Below are 22,939 nucleotides of genomic sequence, written 5' to 3'. Positions count from 1 at the left end.
ACACACACACACACACACACAGAGTGGTTGAATGTTATGGATCCTTCTCAGCTCCTGGGACAGTTCCCCTGTCAGCGGCTGCCCTCTTTACTCTTATGTGACCATCTGTCTTCACATGGCTTCGGAACATAAATATTCCATCCAAGTTTAGACTCCATCTCCGTGCCTCTGGTCCAGTTCAGTTCTCAGGGAACCTGGAGGGAATGACTGGCTACACTGACTTTGCCTCCTTGTCCCCCTCCCCAACCCTGACCATCCCCTCCAATCAGTTTTGTTTAACCTGCTACGATCAAGTCTATGACCTCATTTTTCAAGCCCAATGTCTGAGACCGTCCTAGCCACACCCTTACCAAGGGTGACTCAGCTGTCCACCCTACTGACCTCACTAGCTCCCACAGCCCCTTTATTACAGCACTATCTTGTAATGGACCCACAAACTTCAGAGGGTGAGCCCTCCCTCCCCACAAGCTGGTCTACTCCTATGGATCAACTTGGCTTCTCTTTGGATGTCACCCATCCACTTACCAACCCCATGCCTCTACTTGGTGTCTAATGGGAGTCTCCACAACCACCTACCCCAAACAGAAAATCTTCTCCTCTATGCTTTCTCCATCCAGTCACGGATGCCTGACAAAGGCCTGCTCTCCTGTAGTCCCCCTTTGCCTCACTGAATAACAGGTCAAGTTGGTGACTTCCCACCCAGGAAGAAACCTGGGCAACTTGCCAAAGGGTACATTCTTGGGGCCTGCCTTGTAAGACTGCAAGTCAGTTAGTCTGGGCCAGTACCCTGAAAATTTTACTAGCCCACTCCAGAATGAATGAACAGAATCTTGACCTCATCTCCCCAACATCTTGGTTCTGAGGGACTCTGGTCTACCTTCTGCTTCACTGTTTTCTAAGTTCCTCTTTTGCTGACTCAAGCCCATGGTTGTACCCATTTTACAGATGAGTAAACCGAGGCACAGAGCCCTGACTGGCCCACAGTCACATCAGAAGTAAAGCTATATCTCTTTGGCTTCACCCAATATTTGTAAAGTGAGATGGTGCCCACCAACTGACTCAGGCTGGTGTCTTGGAACTGAAATCCACACCACCCTGCCCAGAAGCCAACAGGCACTCCAGTGCTGAAAGTGATCATCTGCCTCATTTCTAAGCCACCCCAACCCTGAGGCTGCCACTACCCCCTTTTCGTCACATCGTACCATGGAGTCGCTGTGGAAAGCCATCTCTGTGGAGAGGCTGAGGCTGGATTTCTGTCTTGGTTACTCCGTCCAGCTGGGAGTCCCTCAGACCCACTAAGCTTCAGCTTTCTGGACTGTTAAGTGGGGGGGATATGACAGCTGCCTTCAGGGTATGGTTGAAGGTGCTGATAAAAGTCCAGGGCCCCACAGCTGGTGCTAGCCTCAGCCCCAGGGGCGAGACCTGGAATTAAGGTGTGAGTTGAACACCCGCGGGTCCAAGACCTCCACAGGGCCAGGCTGACGAGGCTGAGGCCGCCCACCATGGGCTTGCCGATCTGCAGGCAGCTCACAAAGGAACAATAACAGGAAACCATCCCGAGGGGAAGTGGGCCAGGGCCAGTTGGAAAACCTGCCTCCCTCCCAGGCTGGGTGTGGCTCCCCTCTCCCCTCCTGAGGCAGTCAGCAGAGCTCTACACAAAGCTCAGCCCTGGACAGTCTGAGGAGAGGAGAGTCTTCAGCTCACAGACACGGTAAGTGAGACTCCCAAACCTCCCTCTTCTCCTGTCCCATTGAGCCCGAACTAGGAGGGCCCTGGCTTGTTCATATGGAGGATGGGCACGGTAGGACTCCTAGGGGACGACAGCCTCTCCAGGGCCTGAGTCTCCTCTGGGGCCAGAGTAGGGCTAAGGAATGTATATCTCTTAGTGTGCAAGGACGCACATGTATCTCAGAGCCAATGTGGGAGAAAGACTCGGAAGTCTTACTAGTAGACTGTCTCACTCATGAGACTCCAGTGACCTGAAGTTTCGATGGATAATAGGTTCAAAGAGGACAGGATTCCCAGGGTCACCCAGCATGCTAGAAGACTGGCCTGGGCCTTGGATTTGAGTGGGATCTGCTTTGTGTGGAATGGGCAAACAATAGCTCTGCGCTTCCCTGTCTACCAGGAGTAGCTCTGTCTTCTGCCCAAAGAACAGAGCTAAAGGGGAAGGTTTATCAAGGTCTGACTTACCCTCCGTCGTTGCTACCTGCAACTCCTCAAGGGACTGGGGTGGGATTTTGGAGGGCTGAAAGGGGTACTCATTCCCTCTGTCAGTGTCTCCCACTTTCTTTTCTTTCCTTCTTTTTTTTGCGGGGTGGGGGGTGGGGGTGGGGGGGTTTTCATGACAGGGTTTCTCTGTGTAGCTTTAGAGCCTGTTCTGGAACTCACTTGGTAGCCCAGGCTGGCCTTGAACTCACCGAGATCCACCTGCCTCTGCCTCCCAAGTGCTAGGATTAAAGGCGTGCGCCACCACTGCCCGGCGTGTTTCCCACTTTCAGGATGGGCATTCTGAGGCTCAGCTCTGGACACTTGAGGCCCTGTTTGTGAAATCTCTTCCCTCGTCTCCCCCAGACTCTCGGGCCAATTTGTGCTTTGGCCGCTGTAAGCAGGAAGGCAGCCTGTCATTTCTCCCCCAATACCAGATACTCAGGGCCTAGAGCTCAAGAGCTCCTGTGCAGCTGCTGTGCAGCTCAGCAAAGTCTCTGGAAAGCCCTGGAGACAAGGACCTCTGAGCCAAAAGCCCGGCTTAGAGACAGTGACTCTTAGCACCGATCTCAGCCTACTCACTTCCGTGTGGCCTTGGGATGGTTACCTAAGGTCTCCAAACCTTCATTAGGAGAGGCCATTTTGGGGTGTAGTTCTATTCACAATCCATGGTGGGCAGTGAAGACAGTACATGTAGAAAGAATACTCCAAAACAGAGGCTACTGGATTTGCTATCCAGTCCCAAGGAGGTAGGTAGAGTCTCTCTGTACTCAGAAAAAGCAACTGAGATTTGGAGACGAGTCAGGATGAAGATTTGAACCTAGAACTCGTCCTCCACAGCACAGGCTCATTCTGGTAGCTGTGGTTACCCAGGGTCTCTGGCTTCTAGAACATAAAGTGGGGGAAACATCTTCACAGTCCTTACACGTGATTTACACCCTTGGCTCTTGAAATGGCTCATAGTGAGAGGCAGATAGCCAGGGAATCGTGGATGGATTTACCCACTGCCCCAGAGCAGTAGGTGGCTGTGAATACAATAAAAATGTGGAACCCCAAAGCACAGGCACAAGCCCCCTCCTCACCTCCTGTCAGGGGGCAGTACCTAGCATGGGAAAGGAAGAGCTGAAGTGAGAGGCCATCTATTCAGATGCCCAAGCTGTAAGCTCCTTCGGGCATCTGTGGCTTGTTCCCTACCCCTGGAGGAAAGAGCTAGGCAGGCAGGGCTCCAAGAGCAGGTGATGGGGACACGTGGAAAGCTTGGAGGGTCTGGGAGGCTGGTGGGAGGCTAGGTTCCTCAGAGCAGGGCACAGAGGAGGCTGAGTAGCAGGAAGGTTTATGTCAGCCCAGAACAATTAGCTGTCCTCAGGTGGGCAAGGGGGTCACAAAACTCTCCTGCATCTCTGGCCTGAGCCCAGCCATGTATGGACTGGAAAGTACCGAGCGACCCCCAAGGGGCCCGGGGGCAGCTGAGCCTCAGGGGAGCCCTGCTAATTCTAACTTTCAGAGCTAGGAGCTGGGAGAAGTTCCCATACCTTGAAGGGGTTAAGCTGTCCACTCTGTAGCCTCAGCCCAGCCATTGTGCAGCCAAACAAGGGCCGGACATGGGGCAGGAAGCCAGAAGGGCCACACTTATTTTCTCTCAGAGTTAGATGACTCACAGTAACACAGCTACCTCAGAGACCGCAGACACGAGCCATCATCCCCGCAAAAACTCAAGCCCCTGGCCGAGAGGACCATTTCCAGGTGCTTTTATCACCTCTTGGGCACCCCTCAGTTGACATGACTAATTCCCATGTGGCTGATGGGACCTCTGAGGTCCAGAGAGGCTAAGCAGACATTCTGAGGTCACACAGTAGTATAAAGTGGACGGGGATAGGAGTGAGACCAGGTCTTCTGACCCCATAGCCATATTCCATATTGGAGTTTAGAAAAGAGACAATCAGCTGACTTAGACCACAGTAGCCTGCATAAGGACAAGCCAGGATCCTAGAGGCTCCGGGGACTGCCCTTACAGACTGGTTCTACTGCTATTGGAGAAATACAAAAAGCCCATCATAACTCTGGTCTAAGTTGGCATTGAGAGGAGAATTTACAGAGAGCTTCTTGAAGGGAGAGTAGGAACTTGGAGTTCTGGGAAGATTACTACAGATCCCACAAATTCAGCCTCAGTCTCCCATCTCTCTGTGGCAGAGGATGGTCCTTAAATCCACTCAGGGACACTCCCATCCCCCCCCCCCACACACACACACACCTGGCAGATACACAGCCAGGCAGGGACAAATGGGGCTCAGGGGTGGACAGACAATGATGAATAACATTATCCCTTAAGGAGAACAGGGGACCAGAAGATGAGCCTAAGGCAAGACCAGGAAATGAGGTCAGATGTGAGGCAGCCAGGGGAAGGTACAGCTCTAGACTGGAGAGGACAGGTAGGCGGAAGTCAAGCAAGGTACCTGCCCACTTGTGTCGGGCTTCGCCTCTTCTTATCCTCCTGTCCAGGAATTCAGCTTTTGTTGCCTTTACTAGAGATGCAGCAGCTGAAGCCCAGATACAGCAAAACCTACAGCCAAGACCACAAAACCCAGGAGTAAAAGCACAGGTTCAAACAGACAAACATAAGGACCTCGTTCTGATTCCCCATCATTGCCACACAGCCCCAGCTCGGAGGAGGTTGAAAGGCTCCCTGGGGTGGGAGTCCTCTGCCTGATACTTGAGCCTGTCCACAGGAGACAGGGAGACATCACTGTGATTGACTAGTGATGTCTGCCATGGGTGTGGGAAGAGGTGAGTAGCAGCAGCCTATGAGATCTAGTGTGGCTGCTATGCCTTAAGAGGCTCACTGCTCAGGGGTATGTGCGTCCTCTCTGGGGACCTGTATGAAAGATGATCTCATTGTCCTGAAGAATCAAATCTTGATGGGATCTAGCAATGTGATGGCTGTTAGAGGGCCTATTTGGGAAGAAGCAAGAGCTTTTCTCAGTTAAACCACAGATGGTGTTTGCTCTGGCCACCCCTGGTGCTGTCTGCAAATATGCATGCTGGTTTTTAAATCCTGTGAGTGAAAGCAGAACGGAAAGCAGTTTCAGAATGGGAGACTGAGTCACAGGAAGGGGTGCGGATTCTACACCCTCAGGTTCCAGATCTGGACGCTAGGATGAAATACAGAGTTGGACCCAGAATGTTTCAGGGCAGAGAACGCTCAGGCTAGGAAGCAGAGGCTGGGCTGGGAGCTGGTGGCAATCGGAAGACTGCATGGAGGAGGTGACCTGGGGCTGCATTCACCCAGGGAACAAAGCTAAGGAGGGGTACCCCAGCATGCTGGGTAGAGGGCAAGCATTGTGCATTCTAGAAGCCTTTAGGATGCCTTGGGTTGGGAGGGGTAGGAGGGTGGAAGGTAGAAGAGCTGGGGGGGGGGGGCTGGCAGGGGACGTGCTCTGCTAGCTGGCTGGGGAGCTGCAAGAAGAGCTTAGACGGGGAGACACAGAAGGGAGCCAAGCCAGGAAACAACCCCAGGGCAGCAGCAGGTCTGGGACCCCTAAGCACAGGTCTCAGGGCTCAACTGAGCTACAAAGGAGGACAGAGCCCCACGGGGCCATAGCTGATGGGCTTCACTCTCCCATCCTCCCGATGCCCACACTGACAAAACCCAGTTGCAAACATGGAGCCTCAGGAAGGCAGTATAGGAATCACTGGAGAAGGCGGTGTGTGTGTGTGTGTGTGTGTGTGTGTGTGTGTGTGTGTGTGTGTGTGTGTATGTGTATACCTTTAGATCCCACTCCTGTCCTAGCTGAGGCTCAAAGTGTGGGGTAGGCAGCAAGAGCTGCCCAGGGCCACACACAGCGCTCAGGCTCCAAAGCCACTGAACACGCAGGCACACCCCTACATGTTCTGAGCCATCTCCGCCCACCGCCCTGCCCCTCATCCCTGACCCAGGCCTCCAGGCTGGAGTCCACAGTCTGCAGGGGGCTGGGGTGGGGCTGAGCATTCCGTCCTCAGAGGCCCTCCCTGGGGCTCCGCTTAGCTGCCAGATCCAGCCCTTGTCCTCATTGAAGGCCATAGGCCAGCTAGGGGAGAGCCCTTGTTCAGGAGTCACCTTTGTAGAGGTGCTGTGGGAACACGCCTATATCCAGGGCCATTGGGGACTTAAACAGTCTCCTTGAAGGATATTGAGGCTCCAGGAGAGAGAGAGAGAGAGAGAGAGAGAGAGAGAGAGAGAGAGAGAGAGAGAGAGAGAGAGAGGAGAGGACAATTAGTTAGTTAGTTAGTTAGTTAGTTAGTTAGTTAGTTAGTTAGTCAGTTTTCCTAACCCCCAGAGCCCTCCAGGATAGTGAACAGCCTCCACAAAGCCAGAACCTGGCAGCTAGAATCTACTCAGGCTTAAGCGAGGCCCCATCAGATGCCTGTGGCAGGGGAGGACAAACCCAAGACCCTGGCCTTATGCCCCGCTGAGGGGCTCTAGCTGGAGCCAAATTTCCTACATCTGTTCAGCTACAAAGCCAGAACATAGTCCCAGGGAGCCCCAGAGACACTCCAGCTCCTCCACAGCCCCTCTTCGGTGGTGTCTAAAGCCTTCCTTCTGCCTGCAATCTGTAGATTCAAGGTTGAGCCCAGCTCACATTCCCTTTAAGGCCAAGTCCTAGGGATAGATGGGCTGTAGAGACAAGGGAAAAGGGGGACCTTGCCTGATCTCTCACAGTGGATGAATGAGAAAAAAGGGCTTCCTTGTGGGACTCAGGCTGCATGCCAGTCTGTCCCTCCACACACACCCTCTTACAGCTTCTTAAATCCTTTCCTCCCAGCACACTTCTCATTTTTGTGTATGGTGTGGTTCGTGCCCACCTTCCCAAGGGTCCACAGACACAGAGGCCTAGGTAAGGTATGTGCTAGCATGCGAGTGACTGTGTAATCTTGTGCTCTCTGAGCTTCCTGAGGAAGTGATGTTGTATGACCTAGATAGGAAGGAACAGCAAGCCGGTGGGAATAGGAGGTCCTGGAGTTAAGGTCTCATAGCTAGGACTATGTTTGGAGTCTCAAAGGGAACCCAGAGAACAGCAGACAGAGCCACAGGGCCCTGTCCCATCCTACTCAGCTTGGCCTTCAGAGCCACCTCTCAGTCCCCAGACTCTGGCCTGGGTGTCTTGTCTCTGGCACCTTGAACCATGGCCACTCTATATACAGACTCCAAGAGCCCCCAAAATCCTTACCTATCAGGGCAGAGTTGAGTTCAGCCATACTCAGGCTCTCAGAGACTTGTGTCCTCTGTCCTGGGCTATGCTCCACATTGGCACATTCTTTGTCTTCGAATCTGGGATCTTCTTGGCATTCTTAGACTGATGGAAGGCAGGGCAGGCACTGTCGTATTTTTGGAATTTGTCATGAACATGGCCCCAGAGTTGGGGCATCATGGCAAGGAATGGCAAAGGATGGCAAGGAATATGGGCAACCCCTGAAGGTCCCACACCCACAGCTGAGCCACTAGGCACTTCCTGTTCCCTGGCCACTGTGTTCACACGAGTTTCCAGCTGTCCAACTGGGATGCTCAGCATAGAAATCCCCAGTCCTCAACCCTTCCAAATGTCATTGGTGCTGTGATCCCACCAGAGACAGTCTAAGCATTTTCTGAAGCTGGTAAGAAGCCAGGGTGATAAAGAGAGTGTCACCTGGACAGTGTCCAATACTTAGGAGATTTTATTTCCATTGAGACTACAGCCATCCTAGCTCCTAGACAGAAGGAGGGGACAAGGGTTGTCCTACAAAACCCTTCCCCTCTACTAAATTGCTAACACTAAAGGCAATAGACTCAAATAAGCATGGCTACTGGGTTAGAAAGTCCCCTGGGAAAGTCCCCCTCTGAGGCCATATGCAGAAGGTCAAAATTTAAAAGAAGGCAGATGTGCCATGGGCAATCTCTAGACTTTGATTTCCTCACCTGTGAAATGGGAATGAGAATGTCTGTATCCTGGATGTGCTGGGGAGAATGTGAAATTTAAGTGAAGAGGTAGCTCTGAAAGCCAAGCACTGGAAACTGTTATGGTAAGTGTTGCTGGAGCTAGAGGTGATGCTACAAGGGCTATTTTAGCCTGAGCTTCCATGGAGCCTTCCCTTCCTCATTTGAAAAAACGGACAATTGGTAGTTGCCTCGAAGGGTTGTGGCAAGGTTTGAATCAGATAACATGCTCAAGGAGGCCAGCCCACGCCACACCCCAGACCCCAGCTTTGGGAAGGAGACAGCCTTACACGATCCCACCTCCCAAGGGCCCAGACTCCATGGCTCTGCCTCCTCACCCACAGCTGACCGACAAGAGGGCTGAGTGAGCAGATCTCCCTGTCCCCTGATGTAAGAGGTGCTGTGAGAGCAAAGGCCATTCCTACTAGAGGTGGGGCACTTCCAGGTGACCTTGTGGACCAGAGGCTTTCTTTCGAGGGCTCACAGCAAGATCTCTGTTGGACACAGTCAACTGAGAACTCTGCATGGCCAGCCAAAGCCCACCAACAGGCTAGTGTCCCCTATGAGCCAATGAACTCTGCTTCACTGAAGTCCAATATAAAAATGCCGTCCTATAACTGACTGCTGTTGTCAGCCCTCAGAACCCTTCACTCACCCCAACAGGTCCCAGGAAAGAAACCATGTTTGCTCATTGCGTCGTGCAAAGTCCCCGCAGGGAACTTAATATCCAACTCAATGTCCAGTGTAGGCTCTATGAAGGGACTGCCAGCCAGGGTTATGGGGCAGGAGGAGGCCGCAAGGACCTTGAGGAAGCACCCAGAGACCAGCAATGGAGGGAAGCTATTGTCTCCAGGGCCGAAGGGGCAAAAGGGCAGACACTCTTGGAGCCCAGAGCCCAGAGCCTAAATCCCACAGATGCTGCCCACTAGGAGCTGGCGTGATGGAGGATGCAACCACAAAGGGAAAGACAGACCAGAGGGATGGAGAAGAAGTGGCCTATTTCTCTCCTCCCATAACCATAGTACTCACTGGACACCTCGTGGCCAAACACAGCTGGAGGCCAAGGCCAAGGCTAGGAGTCCCAGGGGAAACTCTGGGGTTCAGAGCAGAGGTTGGTGAGGGCGAGGAGGAGATCTGGGAGACAAAATGATCTACACAAACTCTCAGAAAATGATTGGGTGGAGTATTGTTGTTATTGCTCTTTTGAGACCCCATCTTGCTGTGTAGCTCAGACTGGCAGTCATCCTCCTAAGTCCTGGGATTCTAGGCAGGTGCCACTTAAGGATTGTCTGTTCAGGAACAAGTACGATAAGCGGGCCATAATCCTCCGATGATGGTGACAAGCTACCACAAATCTGAGGGCTTAAAGCCGCATGTGTTTATTTATGTATCGCTTTACAGTTCTGAAAAGCCAGGAGTCTGAAATGGATCGCAGAGGGCTGAAGTCAGAGTTGTCACCCCTCTCCAGGCCTTGCAAGGAACTCATGCCCAGACCTCTTCCAGCTCCAGGGGCTATTTGTGTCACTTAGCTAATAGTCTCTCAGCACCTCAGATGAGTCTCACTACATCTCTTTGTGGTGCTGGACTCCAGACCTTCACATATTCGAGACAAGTGTCCTACTGTATAACTGCATCCTGAGTCCTCTCTTTACATTTTATTTTATTTGACTTTATTTTTGAGGCAAGGTTTCATGTGTCCTGGGCTGGCCTCCAGCTTCCTATGTGGCTGAGGGTGACCTTTGAACTTCTGAACCTTCCAAATGCTGCTCATTTGCATGGTGCTGGAAATAAAGCCCAGGCTCTGTGCATAATGGGCAACAGTCTACCATCTGAGCTACATCCTTATTTACGACAAGGGTCTCCCTAGGTTGCCCACGTTGGCCTTGAACTCACTCTGTAGCCAAAGAAGACCTTTATCTTGAGACCCTCCTGCCACAGCCACCTAAGTAGCTGGGATAACAGGCCTGTCCCACCAGGCCTAACTACATCTTACTTTTGAATCTGACCCTCCTGCCTCTATCTTCAAAAAACCCTGGGATTATCCTGGGTAATCCAGGATCAACTCCCCATTCAAACCTCAAGCAAGATCCTCCATTTAAGCATATCTGCCCAGAGTCCCTTTAGCTGTGTAAGGTGACCTTTCAGGTTCCAGTGTATAGGACATGGATATTTGGAGGATATCATTCACCTACCACACTGACGTAGCCCCTCTCCAGTGCCTTGGCCCTTGCTGCTCATTTCTGTCTGACCCAGGGGACATCATTGCTTCCTCAGACACGGTAACTGCTCTTCTAAATTGGTGCTTCACTCCTGCTGATGCTGCGTCCCCAAATCCTCTTCTTCCCTTGGCCTCCTTAAAACTGACACTCAGGCATGGTCTTAAATAATTTTCTGCAAGGGCTGGAAATGTGGCTCAGTGATAGTGCACTTGCTTAGCATAAACGAGGCCCCTGGTTATACCCCCAGTGCTACAAAATACAATAAAAACCATCTCTGAAAGGCTACCCATGGCCCTCCAGTCTCTCATGGCCACTTCCTCCTCACAGTTGCGTCTCCCAATAGGATTCCCACTGTCTTATCTTCCTGTTGGTCCCAGTGTGGGGAACAGCTCCAGGGCAGGTCTTCCCATCTCGAGGCTATGCTCCATGGACTAGCCATCACCCTCAGCAGCGCAGAGTTTAGGCTCTTGTCCTCTGCTTACCCCAGGCCTGAGAACTCTTCCCTTCCTTCTCTGTTTCACTTCCTACTATATTACTTTTCCATTTCCTAGTCACTTCTTACTTGAGGGGAACAGAAAACCCCCGTGCCTGGCAGTTCTTCCCCGGGCAAAGAAGGAAATGACTCACATAGTATGCCTGTAAGGCAGAGGCAGAGAGTCACACTACACCCCCCTGAGTCAGGACCAGATTCCTGGCCGGTCTTCTGCCTCCACTACCCTCCCCCACCCTTTGTTCACTGCCTTCCTCCTGCCTGGCATCTTATTCCAAGGGCCCCCAGAATGTTCTAGGCAGACCCCTTTGTTGATGGTTGAATAAGATGACAAGGTCTGGGGAGAGAGAGCTTCCCCTAGGCACATAGCGTCTATATCCAGGGTTCCATTCTAGGATACTGGAGTCCACTTCCTTCTAGGACAGACTTGGAGGAGCTGAGGGGAAGGAACCATGGGTGTTAAGGTCAGCACAGACAGCCCAGCCCTTGCTGAGGCCAGCCTGGCGCCAATGGTCCAGAGATGATGTTACTAGAGTTTGCAAACCTCCTGTGATGCACAGGGCCCACGCCTTCCCTCAATAGTAGGGGAGGAGATCGTGCCTTCCAGCTCCCTGAAGGCACTCAGCTCTCTCCAGGCACACTTTTTCTTCCTCCATACCATCCAAGGAACTGCAGGTCAGTGACACAGGGACCCGGGATGGGTGGCAGGGGAGGTCAGGGCTGAGAAGCCAGGGGGATGGCCACAGACATGGGCTCCACCACCACAAGACACTGGAGATTTTCCATTCTTGAAACTTAGAATAGAGGCGAGACTTGATCTCTAGGTGACCCACATTCCAAGCCTACAGGTGGCCTTCCAGAATGCACAGCCCGTACAGTTGCACAGGGCCCTCACTTCAAGGGGTCTCTGTGATTTAAAATTCTTCCATCTTTATCTCAAAATTCCTCATTTAAAAAAATAAAGACCCACAGCTCTATTTTACATTTGGACCCACAAATTATGAAACCAGCCTGTATACACACAGTCTCTCAACTCCCACCCAACCCACCCCCTAAAGTGGCCATCACCTGTGAGTTCTAGACTGAAGGGCTAACCTCTGGCCATCACCTGTGAGTTCTAGACTGAGGGGCTAACCTCTGGCCATCACCTGTGAGTTCTAGACTGAGGGGCTAACCTCTGGCCATCACCTGTGAGTTCTAGACTGAGGGGCTAGCCTCTGGCCATCACCTATGAGTTCTAGACTGAGGGGCTAACCCCCCCCCCATTAAGATGTTTAGGATTCCTAGGAGATTCCTTAAGGCAATGTCAATGCTAGAGGCACTTTCAGGCTGGAGCGTGCTGGAGAGATGCTTGGAGGAGCCTTTAAATCTACCCCAGAGCAGCTGGTGGGACACGGAAGGCATCGGGAAAGAGCTGGAATTTTGGGCCACACAGATTTAGTCCAAGTCTTGGCTCTGTTCCTTACAGTCTGGGTGATTTGGGGAGGTTACTAATTGTCTATGTGTCTTAGTTCATTTGTAAAATGAGAGTTACAATTACACCAACCTTGGGAGTTGGGAGGAAGAGAGAGTGTGCCCAAAGCTCTTGGAACAGAGCCAGGCAAAAGTGAGCTCTCAATGAAGGTGACTGATTGTGGTCAGTGTCCAGGCTTCATTCTCAGCTGCACCATTTAATCAAAGGTGAAGATGACCTCTCTATGCCTCAGTTCCCTCATCTGTAAAATGGCAATAATCTGAGTGTCCCCATGGTGCTTTGCGAGCATGAGCATCGGTATGCCAGGTGTCCTTCCCAACCCCCTGGGGATCTCATACTCCTGCGCCTGCATTCATGCCAGTCTATGTAGGTGTAAGGAGAAAGAATCTCTGGGCTTGCCTTCCCCGTGTAGACCAGAGTCTGGTTCTGCTGGTGTCAACTGAGTGGCAGATAAAGGAGGAGAGCGGCAAAGAAACTTTGGTTCCTAGAGTGAACCTCTCATACCCTAGGACAGTGGCCACTCTACCCTGACGTTGTCTATCCTCTTTCCTCAGATCACTTCCTCCTGGAAGGATGCGGAGGCTAACGGAGCTGGCCGCTGCTTTGGGCACCCTCTTGGGCCTGCTGGCAGTGGCAGCAATGGCAGACTTTAACCTTCCCCAGCTAGACACCCCCAGCAAGCTGCCCGCCCACCAGCGCCAGAAGAGAGCCTGGATTTGGAATCAAATGCATATAGATGAAGAGAAAAACAGCTCACTGCCCCACTATGTGGGAAAGGTAAGCCTTGGGCTCCGGGGTGATGGACGTTATCAACAACCGGACCATAGTCACAGCCACTGTAGCACAGACGGTGATGAATACAGGGGTGATTGTCACTGGAGGGTGGCAGCAGCAAAGGTGGAGGTGGTGGAGGTGGTGAACATGGTGGTAATAATGGTGACCATGACAACCGTGCTGTAGTTGTGATAGGGAAGAGGAAAGTGATGATATGGATGGTAATAGTGATGGGGATGGTGGGTAGGAATAGTGAGGGGGAAATAAAGTAGGTGGTGATGGTGATAATGGTGTCAGTGGTGATAGTAGAGGTAGTAGTCTTGGTGATAGTAATTTTGAGAGTGAAAATAAAGGGGAGGGGGTTAGTGGTCACGGTGGCTGGGGTGGGGATGGTAGTGAGGATGGTGGTGGTAATGATGATAACGGCAGTGATGGTAAGACGGAAGGAAGTTGTATTAGTTCCTTTTCTGTTGCTGTGACAAAAATATCATGACCAAAAACAACTCAAGAAAGGAAGAGTTTATTCTGGCTTACTTGTCCGGAGGGATAGAGTCCCTCGTGGGAGGGAAGGCACGGTATGGCAGTAGGCACAAGATGCTGGCTGGGTCCCATTTCATCTGACACAGGAAGCAGAGGGAGAACAGTAAATGAGGCAAGGTTACAGCTCCTTCAAGCCCACTCCCAGGGACACACTTTCTCCAGCAAGCTTCCACTTCCACTATGTCCCATAGTGCCCCCCCCATAGTGAAAATAACTGCTCAGCTAATGAGCCTCTGGGAAACACTTCTCATTCCGAACAGAACAGAAGGTGAGGGGGTGGATAACAATGTGAGTGGAGGTACTAATGGTGATGGTGGCAGGGATGCTGGTGATGGTGATGTGATGATAATAATGATAGCTGTGATGGCGAAAGGAATAGTGAGGAAGTCCATGGCGTCAGTGATAGTGATGACCGCAGTGCTAATAGAAAATGGGAAACTGAGGGAATTAACAGTGATGGAGGTGGTGGTGGGTGCCAGCAGTGTTGGTAGTGGTGATGGTAACAGTGAGGGCAGTGGGGGGCAGGATTGTGATGTTGGTGGTAATGGAGATGCTGTTGGTAGTTTAGGAGGTGGTGGGAAGTGTGTCAATGATAGTGATAGTAGAGAAGAAGATGATGAAGTTAACTGTGGTGGTAGTGATAGTGATGGTCATGGTGGTGATAGGGATGGTGGTGGCGACGGGTGAATAGGAAGGTGAGGAAGCTGATGGGTGGTGGTGGTGGTGGTGGTGATGATGGTGGTGGTGATAAGGTGCTTGTCACAGTAATGTGATGGCGGTGGTAATGTCAGTGATAATAAAGATAATGATGGTGAGATAGTAATACTAACTGTCATGATGATAGTGAAGGGGAAGGGAGGGAGTTAGTGGTAATGGTGGCAGCCATGATGGTGGCGAGTAAAGGTGGTGGTGGCAGTGGTAATGATGACCGTCACAGTTAGAGTAGAGGGGAAGGGAAGGAGGTTACGGTCGTGATGATCGTTGTTGATGGTAGTGATGGTCATGATGACATGATGATGGTGAGGATGGTAGTGATGGTAAAGGGGAAGGGGAGGAGGTTATGGAGGTAGTCACAGTGGTAATGATGGTGGTAACAATGATCATGGTGGTGATAGGAAAGAAGAAGATAAAGGAAGGGACAGTATGGTGACAGTAATCTGAATGAGGAGGTAACAGAGTCTTTGAGTTGGATCTTAAGATGCCTCCCAAAGGTCATGTGCTAAATTTGTTGTCAACCTGTGGTGCTATAGGGAGTAGGGCCTAGCGGGAGGTCATCAGCAGTGTGCACCCAAAGGTGATATTGGGACTCCAATCCCACACACACACATGCTCTGCTTCCCAGACACCATGAAGTGAATAGACTAGCTCTGCCATGGGTTTTCCACCACATTCTTCTCCCTTTCCACAGGCTCAATACTACACAGCCTTTTGAGATTAAAGGCATGGTCTTAGTTGTGAGCCTTTAAATTAATGCATTAAAAACAAACCAAATACTTTACAACAGGATGATAGGAAAGATGCCCTTAGGGTACCTCAGGAATCAGCAAGACACCACCCATCTCAGGTCCAAAGAGAAGAGAAGCTCCAGAGTCCCTACACTTACAGGACTGACTATGGAATCATTTCCCCTATGTTTAACCCCTCAGACACCCAGAGGCCACTGTGCTCATGATCTGAGATGGCCTGGCTATCTGGAGCCAGTGTTGTACCTGGGCATCATCATGAGGTTGGTGTGTGGTTATGCAGATGTAACAGTTACGGGGTCACAAAGGCTTCTACCAAAATTTCAAAGGGAAACCTAGAAGGTCAGATAGCATGGTAATTATGGAGTCAGTGAAGGCATCCCCTGAGAAGATGGTCTCCGAACCTGAGAAAATGAAGGTGAATCTCTAATAGAGATTCCAAAAAGTTAGATATGCCAGAAACACAGAAGTAGAGCCAGATCAACGGGGATACCATGGAGGCTGCAAACAGACAGGCCACAGGGGACAGGCTGCCTAAGGCCTTTGCATGTTACATCATTATGCCTTGGACTCAAGATTTCAGAAATGGAACTCTAATATTCAATGTTTTCCTTGCTAGATTTCTATCATACTTGAGTCCAATTCTTCCTTTTTGTCTTGGTTTCTTTTATGTTTTCTGTGATAGAGTATTCTGACAAAAGCAACTTGAGGGAGAAAGGGTTTATTTTGGCTCAGGCTTCAAGGGTACAGTCCATCATCTAGGGGAAGTCAAGGCAGCAGGAGGTTAATGCAGCTGGTTCTATTACATCCCCAGTCAAGAACAAAGCAATGGATGCTTACTCAGATCGCTTTCTCTTCTATATACAATCCTGGACCTCTGCCCAGGGGCTGGTCCCACTCATAATGGGTGAGTAGTCCTCTCTCAATTAAAAACAAGAAAGTCCCTCAAAAGCATGCCCAAAGGCTATCCTGACATAGAAATCCCTCACAAGTGAGCCCAGAAACTTGTCTCATGAGTGATTGTAGATCCAGTCAAGTTGGCAATTAACACTCACCATCACACTTTCTCCCTTATGGGACAAGAATGCTTGTCCTGTCCCATTGTATCTTGGAGTATGTAGCTTGGCTTTTATTTTTAAAGGTTCAGAAGCTTCCTTGAGTCTCAGAAGACATTTTTTGTGAGCAAAGCAGGAATTGTAGCTACTGTAGGGACTCTTGCAGATGGGTTAAATCCACAATGTTGGGAGACAAACATGAGCCCTTGGTAGTAAGAGCCAGAATGTTATCATATGGGGCTGGCAAGATGGGTCAACAGACGAAGGTAGTTCTGTACAAGCCTGACAACTTGAGTTCAAATGTAGCAGGAAAGAACACACACACACCTGCCCTCACATACATGCACACAAAATTTATTTGTTTGTTTGTTTTGTTTGCTTGTTTATGGGCCAGAAAGATGACTCAGTGGGCAAAGGCACTGGCCATCAAGCCTGACAACCTGAGCTCAATCCTCAGGACTCACATGATAGAATGAGAGAAATGACTCCCACAAATTGCCTCTGAGGTTGATGCATGTGCACACATGCGCATGCGCACACACACACACAAACACAAAACCCCACATTAATTAAATTAATTAATTAAAAAGGAATGTTATAGTTTGAGTCTTCAATGTCCCCTAAAGACCATGTGCTAACGGTTGTGGCCCCCGAGGGAATGGTGAAATATTTCAGAGCAAGACCTAGGAGAAGAAAGTTAGGTCATTAGGGATGTTCCCTTGAAGGAGATATGGGGACCCTGGTCCCTCTTCTCTCCCTTTGCTTCCTGAGTGCCATTAGTGAACCCATCTCCTCTGCTACATACTTCCACGAGGAAATACTGCCTTACCCCAGGCCAAGACACAGAGTCTCATGATTGTGGGTGGTGGTATTAGTGACCATAGCAGTAACAATGACACTTGTATTACTTTCCCATTTCTTTCTCTGCTTTTTTTCCTTTCTTTATTCTTCTCTCATACAATACATCCTCACTACCCCCTTCTCTCCCCATCCTCTCTCCCCTAGATCCACTCCTCTTCCATTTCCCTTCTGAAAAGAGCAGGCCTCCCGGGGATGTAAACCAAACACGACATCACAAGATGCAATAAGACTAGTCATAAACCTCCATATGAAGGCTAGATGAGGCAACCCAGTAGGAGGTAACAGGTCCCACAAGCAGGCAAATAGTCAGAGACACCCCCACACCCACTTTTAGGAGTCCTACAAGAACACCAAGCTACACAACCACAGCATGCATGCAGATGACCTAGTGCAGACCCATGCAGATTCCATGATTGTGGATTTAGGCTCTGTGAGCCCCTGGGAGCCCTGCTTAGTTGATTCTGTGAACCTTGTTCTCCTGGTGTCCTCAATCCCTCTGGCTCCTACAATCTTTCCTCCCCATCTTCTGCAGGGTTCCCTGAGCTCTGCCTGGTGTTTGGCAGTGGGTCTCTGTATCTGCTCCCGCTCATGACTGGGGCCTCAATTTGACCAGCCGTTGGTTGCTCACTCCCACAAGCTCTGAGCCACCGTTGCCCCAGCGCATCTTGCAGGCAGGACTGGTTGTGGGTCATAGGTTTTGTGGCTGGGTTGATGTAAATGTCCCCCCACTGGGAGCCTAGCCTGGTTACAGAAGACGGCCAGTTCAGGCTCCATATCCTCCATTACTAGGGTCACCCTAAGAGCTTTCAGGAAATTTCCACTGCACTAGGTTTCCACATTGCCTCCTAAATGCCCACCTATTCCAGTCCATCTCTCCCAGTACTTGCTCCCTCCACCCCTCCCTCCATGACCTGATCGCTCCTTTTCCTATCCCCACCGGACCCAGTCCACCCACAAAATCTATTTCTCTTCCCAGGGAGATCCATGCTTCCCCCATAGACCGCTCCTCTTTATCTAACTTCTCTCGGTCTGTGGATTGTGGTGTGATTATCCTTTCCTCAACACACCCCACAAGGAGCATCTCAAAGGAAGAAGGGTTTACTTTGACTCACAGTATCAGAAGGGATATAGTCCATCACACCAGGGAAGGCATGATGGCTCAAATGTGAGGAAGACGGTTACAATGTGTTCTCAAGTCAGGAAGCAGAGAATGGACAGGATGTAGGGCCAGGCTGTTAAACCCCAAGGCCCACTCTAATGATCCACTTCCTCCAGCAAGGCTCTTCTTTCTAAAGATTTTACCACTTTATAAAACAGTGCTACCACCTGAGAACTAAGTGTCTAAACACATAAGCCTATGGGAGTCATTTCACTTTCAAGCCATAATATTAGTGAAGGGAATGAGGGGAGATGAAAGTTGTCCTACACCATGGCCAAAGCAACTCTTACAATGGAAAACATTTAACTGGGGCTGGCTTACAGTTCAGAGGCTTAGTCCATTACTGTCATGGTAGGAAGTATGGTAGCATGCAGGCAGACATGGTGCTGTAGACATAGCTGAGAGTTCTACATCTGGATCTGCAGACAGCAGGAAGAGAGAGAGACACTGGGCCCGGCTTGACCATTTGAAGCCCAAAGCCCACTCCAGTGACATACTTCCTCCAACGAGGCTACATCTACTCCAAGAAGGCCACACTTTATAATGCTACTCCCTAAGCATTCAAATGTATGAACCTCTGGGGGACATTCCTATACAAACCACCACAAGAGTGGAGGCCATTACAGAGATAGCAGTGGGTAATGTTGATTCAATGGTGCAGATGGGTGTGATGGTTGGTAAAGGAGTAGATGGTAGAGGTGATGATTGTGGTAATGATGGTGATGGTAGTGACAGTGAAGGAGATGGAGAAGGTGGGAATAGTGGTGATTATGGAAGTGTGGTGATAGTGATGGTGGCAGGTGGCCCTGATGAAGGAGAGTGAAAGAAATGATGGTTATCATGAGGGATGCATCTGTGGTAGAGGCAGCCGTGAGCATCATGGCTCATTTTCTCTCACACTTTGCTCTGCAGAGGAGAAATCACTAAGAAGGCCACCCTATGCCAAGGCTGAGGTGATCAGCCTGGCCTGAGGGCTCAGGACTAAGGGAAGAACCAGCTAAAGCTGCATTCAATGTTCCCACTTGAGAGATCAGGAAAGGTCTGAGCGGCCTTCGACAAAGTCACACAGGTGACAATGCTGATCACCCAGGCCACACTTTGTCAACCCTGGCTTTAGGCTCTGAGTCTCAAAAAAACAACAAAACAAAACAAAACTTTTCATCAAGCATAGTGAGTAAACCTGTAATCCTAGCATTCAAGAGACCAAAACAGAAAGATCAAGAGTGATCAAGAGTTCAAGGCTAGCCTAAACTAATCCCCTATCATGAGGTGTTTGACCCAGGTCTGTCCTCTGGAGAGGTAGTGTCAAGGTCTTCACAGTCCATCTCTAAAATATGACCCCACAAGTTCCAAGATTTTGAAGACAATCTAAATGAGTGATGAACATTCTCACAATGTCAAATTGTCAGAGACATCAAAATCATCCAGCTCTAATTCAAAGGATTAACCCTCATATTGGGATTTCGCATGCAATGAGAGGTCAATGAATTAAGCATTTTAAGAGCTATCTGGGAGAAGAATGTTTCTGACAGCATTGAAATCTCGCCATGTCAACTTCTTTGAATCCACACACTAGCTGTAAGACCAACCAGGTCAATGCACTTCTGGAAGAATAAACAGCTCCAAGCCCTACATTGAGTGCTAAGAAAACAGCACTGGGCAGAAATGTGCTCACCACTCTCATGGATAGTAATCCCTACAGACGTCTGCCTACAGGCCAAACATGGCCCTCTACCCGGTTTTATGAATTAAGTTTTATTGGAACTAAGTTGGAATTAAGTTACTAACTGTCCATGGCTGCTTTCATATTATAATGGTAGCATGGAGTAACTGTGACCAAGACCATACAATCCAAAAGGCCAAAACTGTTTTCTCTGGCCCTTTACAGAAATAATTTACCATCCTCTACCTGGGCCTAGAGGAGGCCAACTCTCTGTGCCTAAGGAATTTTTATACAACAGGTTATATAGATACATAAAATAGGCATACAAATCAAACACTTACTGATAATAAATCATAAACTCATTTTTAGACAATTCTTTGGTATACATATAACTTTATCACATATTACAATTTAAAAAATTTACATAATAATGATATTGATGCACTTATTTATTTTTGCATAAATAACTGGGTCTTAAGCTAAGTGTGGTAGTACTTGTTTACAATGTAACACTGAGAAGGCAGAGATAGGCAGGTCCCTGGGTCTTAGGAGCCAGGCAGCCTAACCCACTTGGAAAGCTTCAGGCCAGTAACAGATCAATTTCATACCCCCCAAAAGGTGGACAATGCCTCAGAAACACACACCCACGTTGTCCTCTGTCCTGCACACATATGCACACACATGTGCATGTATATACACTCCCCCACCCCCACTCCACATACACATAGACCCACACACAAAATAAAACAAAACCTTGGATGGATATTTGATACTATAGTCATAAAGCATATTGGATTCAGTGTTTTTCAGAATAGATGTGTTGGTTTATTGTCTGTCTATCTGTGTGTTAACAGGGTCTCACTTTTAGCCCAGACTGGACTGGAACTCACTGTGTAGATCAGGATGGCCTCAAGCTCACAAAAATCTGCCTGTCTTTGTCTCCAGAGAGCTGGTGTTAAAGGCATGAGCTACCCTGGCTCAATATTTTGATTCTATAATAGTTTGTGTAAGAACACTGCTTTGCATTAAAACATAGCACAAAATGGCAGAAGTATGTTTAGGACCATTTTGGAAATTCTGTTCTAATTCAAAGATAAAATGAATTCAACTATTTTTAATGAAACTCAAGCCAACAACTCAAACAGAAATTTTAAAATTAACTCTTCTGACACAACCTAAAGACACACTCATATGACTCGTATATGCTGAGGAATGATGGCAGAAAAACATTAGTCTGTTTTACAAGGCATGGTGGCACACACCTTTAATCCCAGCACTCAGGAGGCAGAGGCAAGTGAATCCCTGTGAGTTCGGGGCAACCTGGTCTACATAATGAGGTCCTGGACAGCCAAAACTACACAATGGACCGTATTTAGACAATAACATTATATAAGGATATATATACATAAAACTCCTACAATTTTATATATATATAATTGTATCCTATAAGGATATGAAGGTCTCCTTTCTTTTTATCAGTTTCTATAAGAGCAGAAAACTTTATATGCATAGTAAAATCACTGTATCCCATACAGTAGTCTCAAATCTGAGCCAAGTGTTTCAGGTGTCACTCACTGGTGTCGTGTGACATGATGCCACACACAATGCCTAGTACACATGTTGTATGTCAAGAACCAAGGCAGCAGCGAAGTTTCATGATACAATACAGGCAAGAGTTGCCAGAAAAACCATCCCACATTGGATTATGAATTAGTTTTTAGTCATTGTGTATCAAGAAATCATTCAGTGTTGCCAATTTTTTCACAACTCCTACAGCAGTTTAAAAATCTGAGATCTAGAGAAAAAGCACGTATCCGACAGAGAACTCCACAAACGATAGGGATGGGAGTGTTCTGGTGGTAGAGAAACAGGCTGGAAAGGACCTTCGATGTGAGGCACAAGTCTGGACCAGGCACCAGAATTGCCTCTCCGACTCCAGCTAAAGGAAATAGATGGAGTCATCGGGGAAGTATCTGCTAACAGCCCCACCCACAGCCAGCTGACTGGGCACCGGGCTGGTCTGGCTTCCAAGAATGGCTTTCTTCTCTGGGTGATGTAAATGCTGCCACCTGACCAGGCAGAAGGAAAGACGCACATCTAGTTACCCAGTGAGTCCTGTGTCATAGAGGGAAATGCCATAGCCCAATTATGGCTTTCCCAATGGGACAACTAGCCATGAATCATCCTCCGAGGAGAATGGCTAGTCCTAAGAGAAATCTGAAGGTTGATTCAGGAAAGGCTATCAGAAAGTGGAGGCCAATGACAAACAGGATAAGCTTTGGAGGGGTGACTGATGGTCTGTGTCTTATGATGACAGAACCTACTTGGTACCTAGCACAGGGCTAGAGGAGTAGAGGAACCACATGTGATCCCCACCCTCCTTAAAACAAGAGTACGAAGGAGACACAAACATGGGACTCCAAGGGTCCTCTCGTGACTCCGAGGACACAATCTGAAGGAAGTACGTGTTTATCGAGGTCAAAGTCTGGAGCTTTTGTTTATAAACCCAGATGGACAATAGAAGCCAGCTGGGAGCAGCCTGCCAGGGCAGGGCAGCTGTTGGCATTGAGATATTCCATCCAAACACAATGATATTAGAAAGGGGGAGGGGCAAAATCATAACCCCAGTTCAGTGGTGAGAAAAACAGAGACGTTCAAATGGAAGGATGTCTAATGAGAGTCCTGAGCAGCACTCCTCCAAACTGTCAAGGTCATCAAAAATAATAAAATTCCCAGAAACTGTCACAACCAAAATAAGCTGTGAAAACATGATAACTAAATGCTGTATGGTGTCCTGAAAGGCATCTTGGGGTGGGGTGGGGGGTGCGGTGGGGGTGACTAACGGACATGGATATTAGGTAAAAACAAAGAAATCTGCATAAGCTGTGTATGTTAATCAATAATACTTCACCTGTTTTGATCCCCTTACTGTAATAAGGGACCACACTAATGTAAGATGTGATGCTGAGGTGAAGGGGTGCAGGTGCACAGGAACTCAGTGCACTGGTGTCTTGGTTTCTTTAAGTCTAAGAAGAGTTGTAAAAACCAATGTTTATTTAAACAAAACGGATCAAGCATGGTGGTGC

The 22,939-nt window shown here is 49.1% G+C and overlaps 1 protein-coding gene across 1 annotated transcript in view; it reads left to right on the top strand.

Moving 5' to 3' along the window:
• Window positions 1-1,621: 1,621 nt before the first annotated feature.
• Window positions 1,622-22,939, top strand: part of Cdh5 (cadherin 5) — a 39,996-nt gene continuing 18,678 nt past the window's right edge. Inside the window, exons 1-2 of the mRNA XM_059264252.1 lie at window positions 1,622-1,711; window positions 12,893-13,115. Of these exons, the coding sequence (XP_059120235.1) occupies window positions 12,912-13,115 (204 nt within the window). The 5' untranslated portion in view covers window positions 1,622-1,711; window positions 12,893-12,911. The remainder of the gene's footprint in view (window positions 1,712-12,892; window positions 13,116-22,939) is intronic.

The sequence above is a fragment of the Peromyscus eremicus genome, chromosome 5 (assembly GCF_949786415.1).
Source record: "Peromyscus eremicus chromosome 5, PerEre_H2_v1, whole genome shotgun sequence".
Taxonomy (NCBI): domain Eukaryota; kingdom Metazoa; phylum Chordata; class Mammalia; order Rodentia; family Cricetidae; genus Peromyscus; species Peromyscus eremicus.
This window is presented reverse-complemented; position numbering and strand designations above follow the sequence as displayed.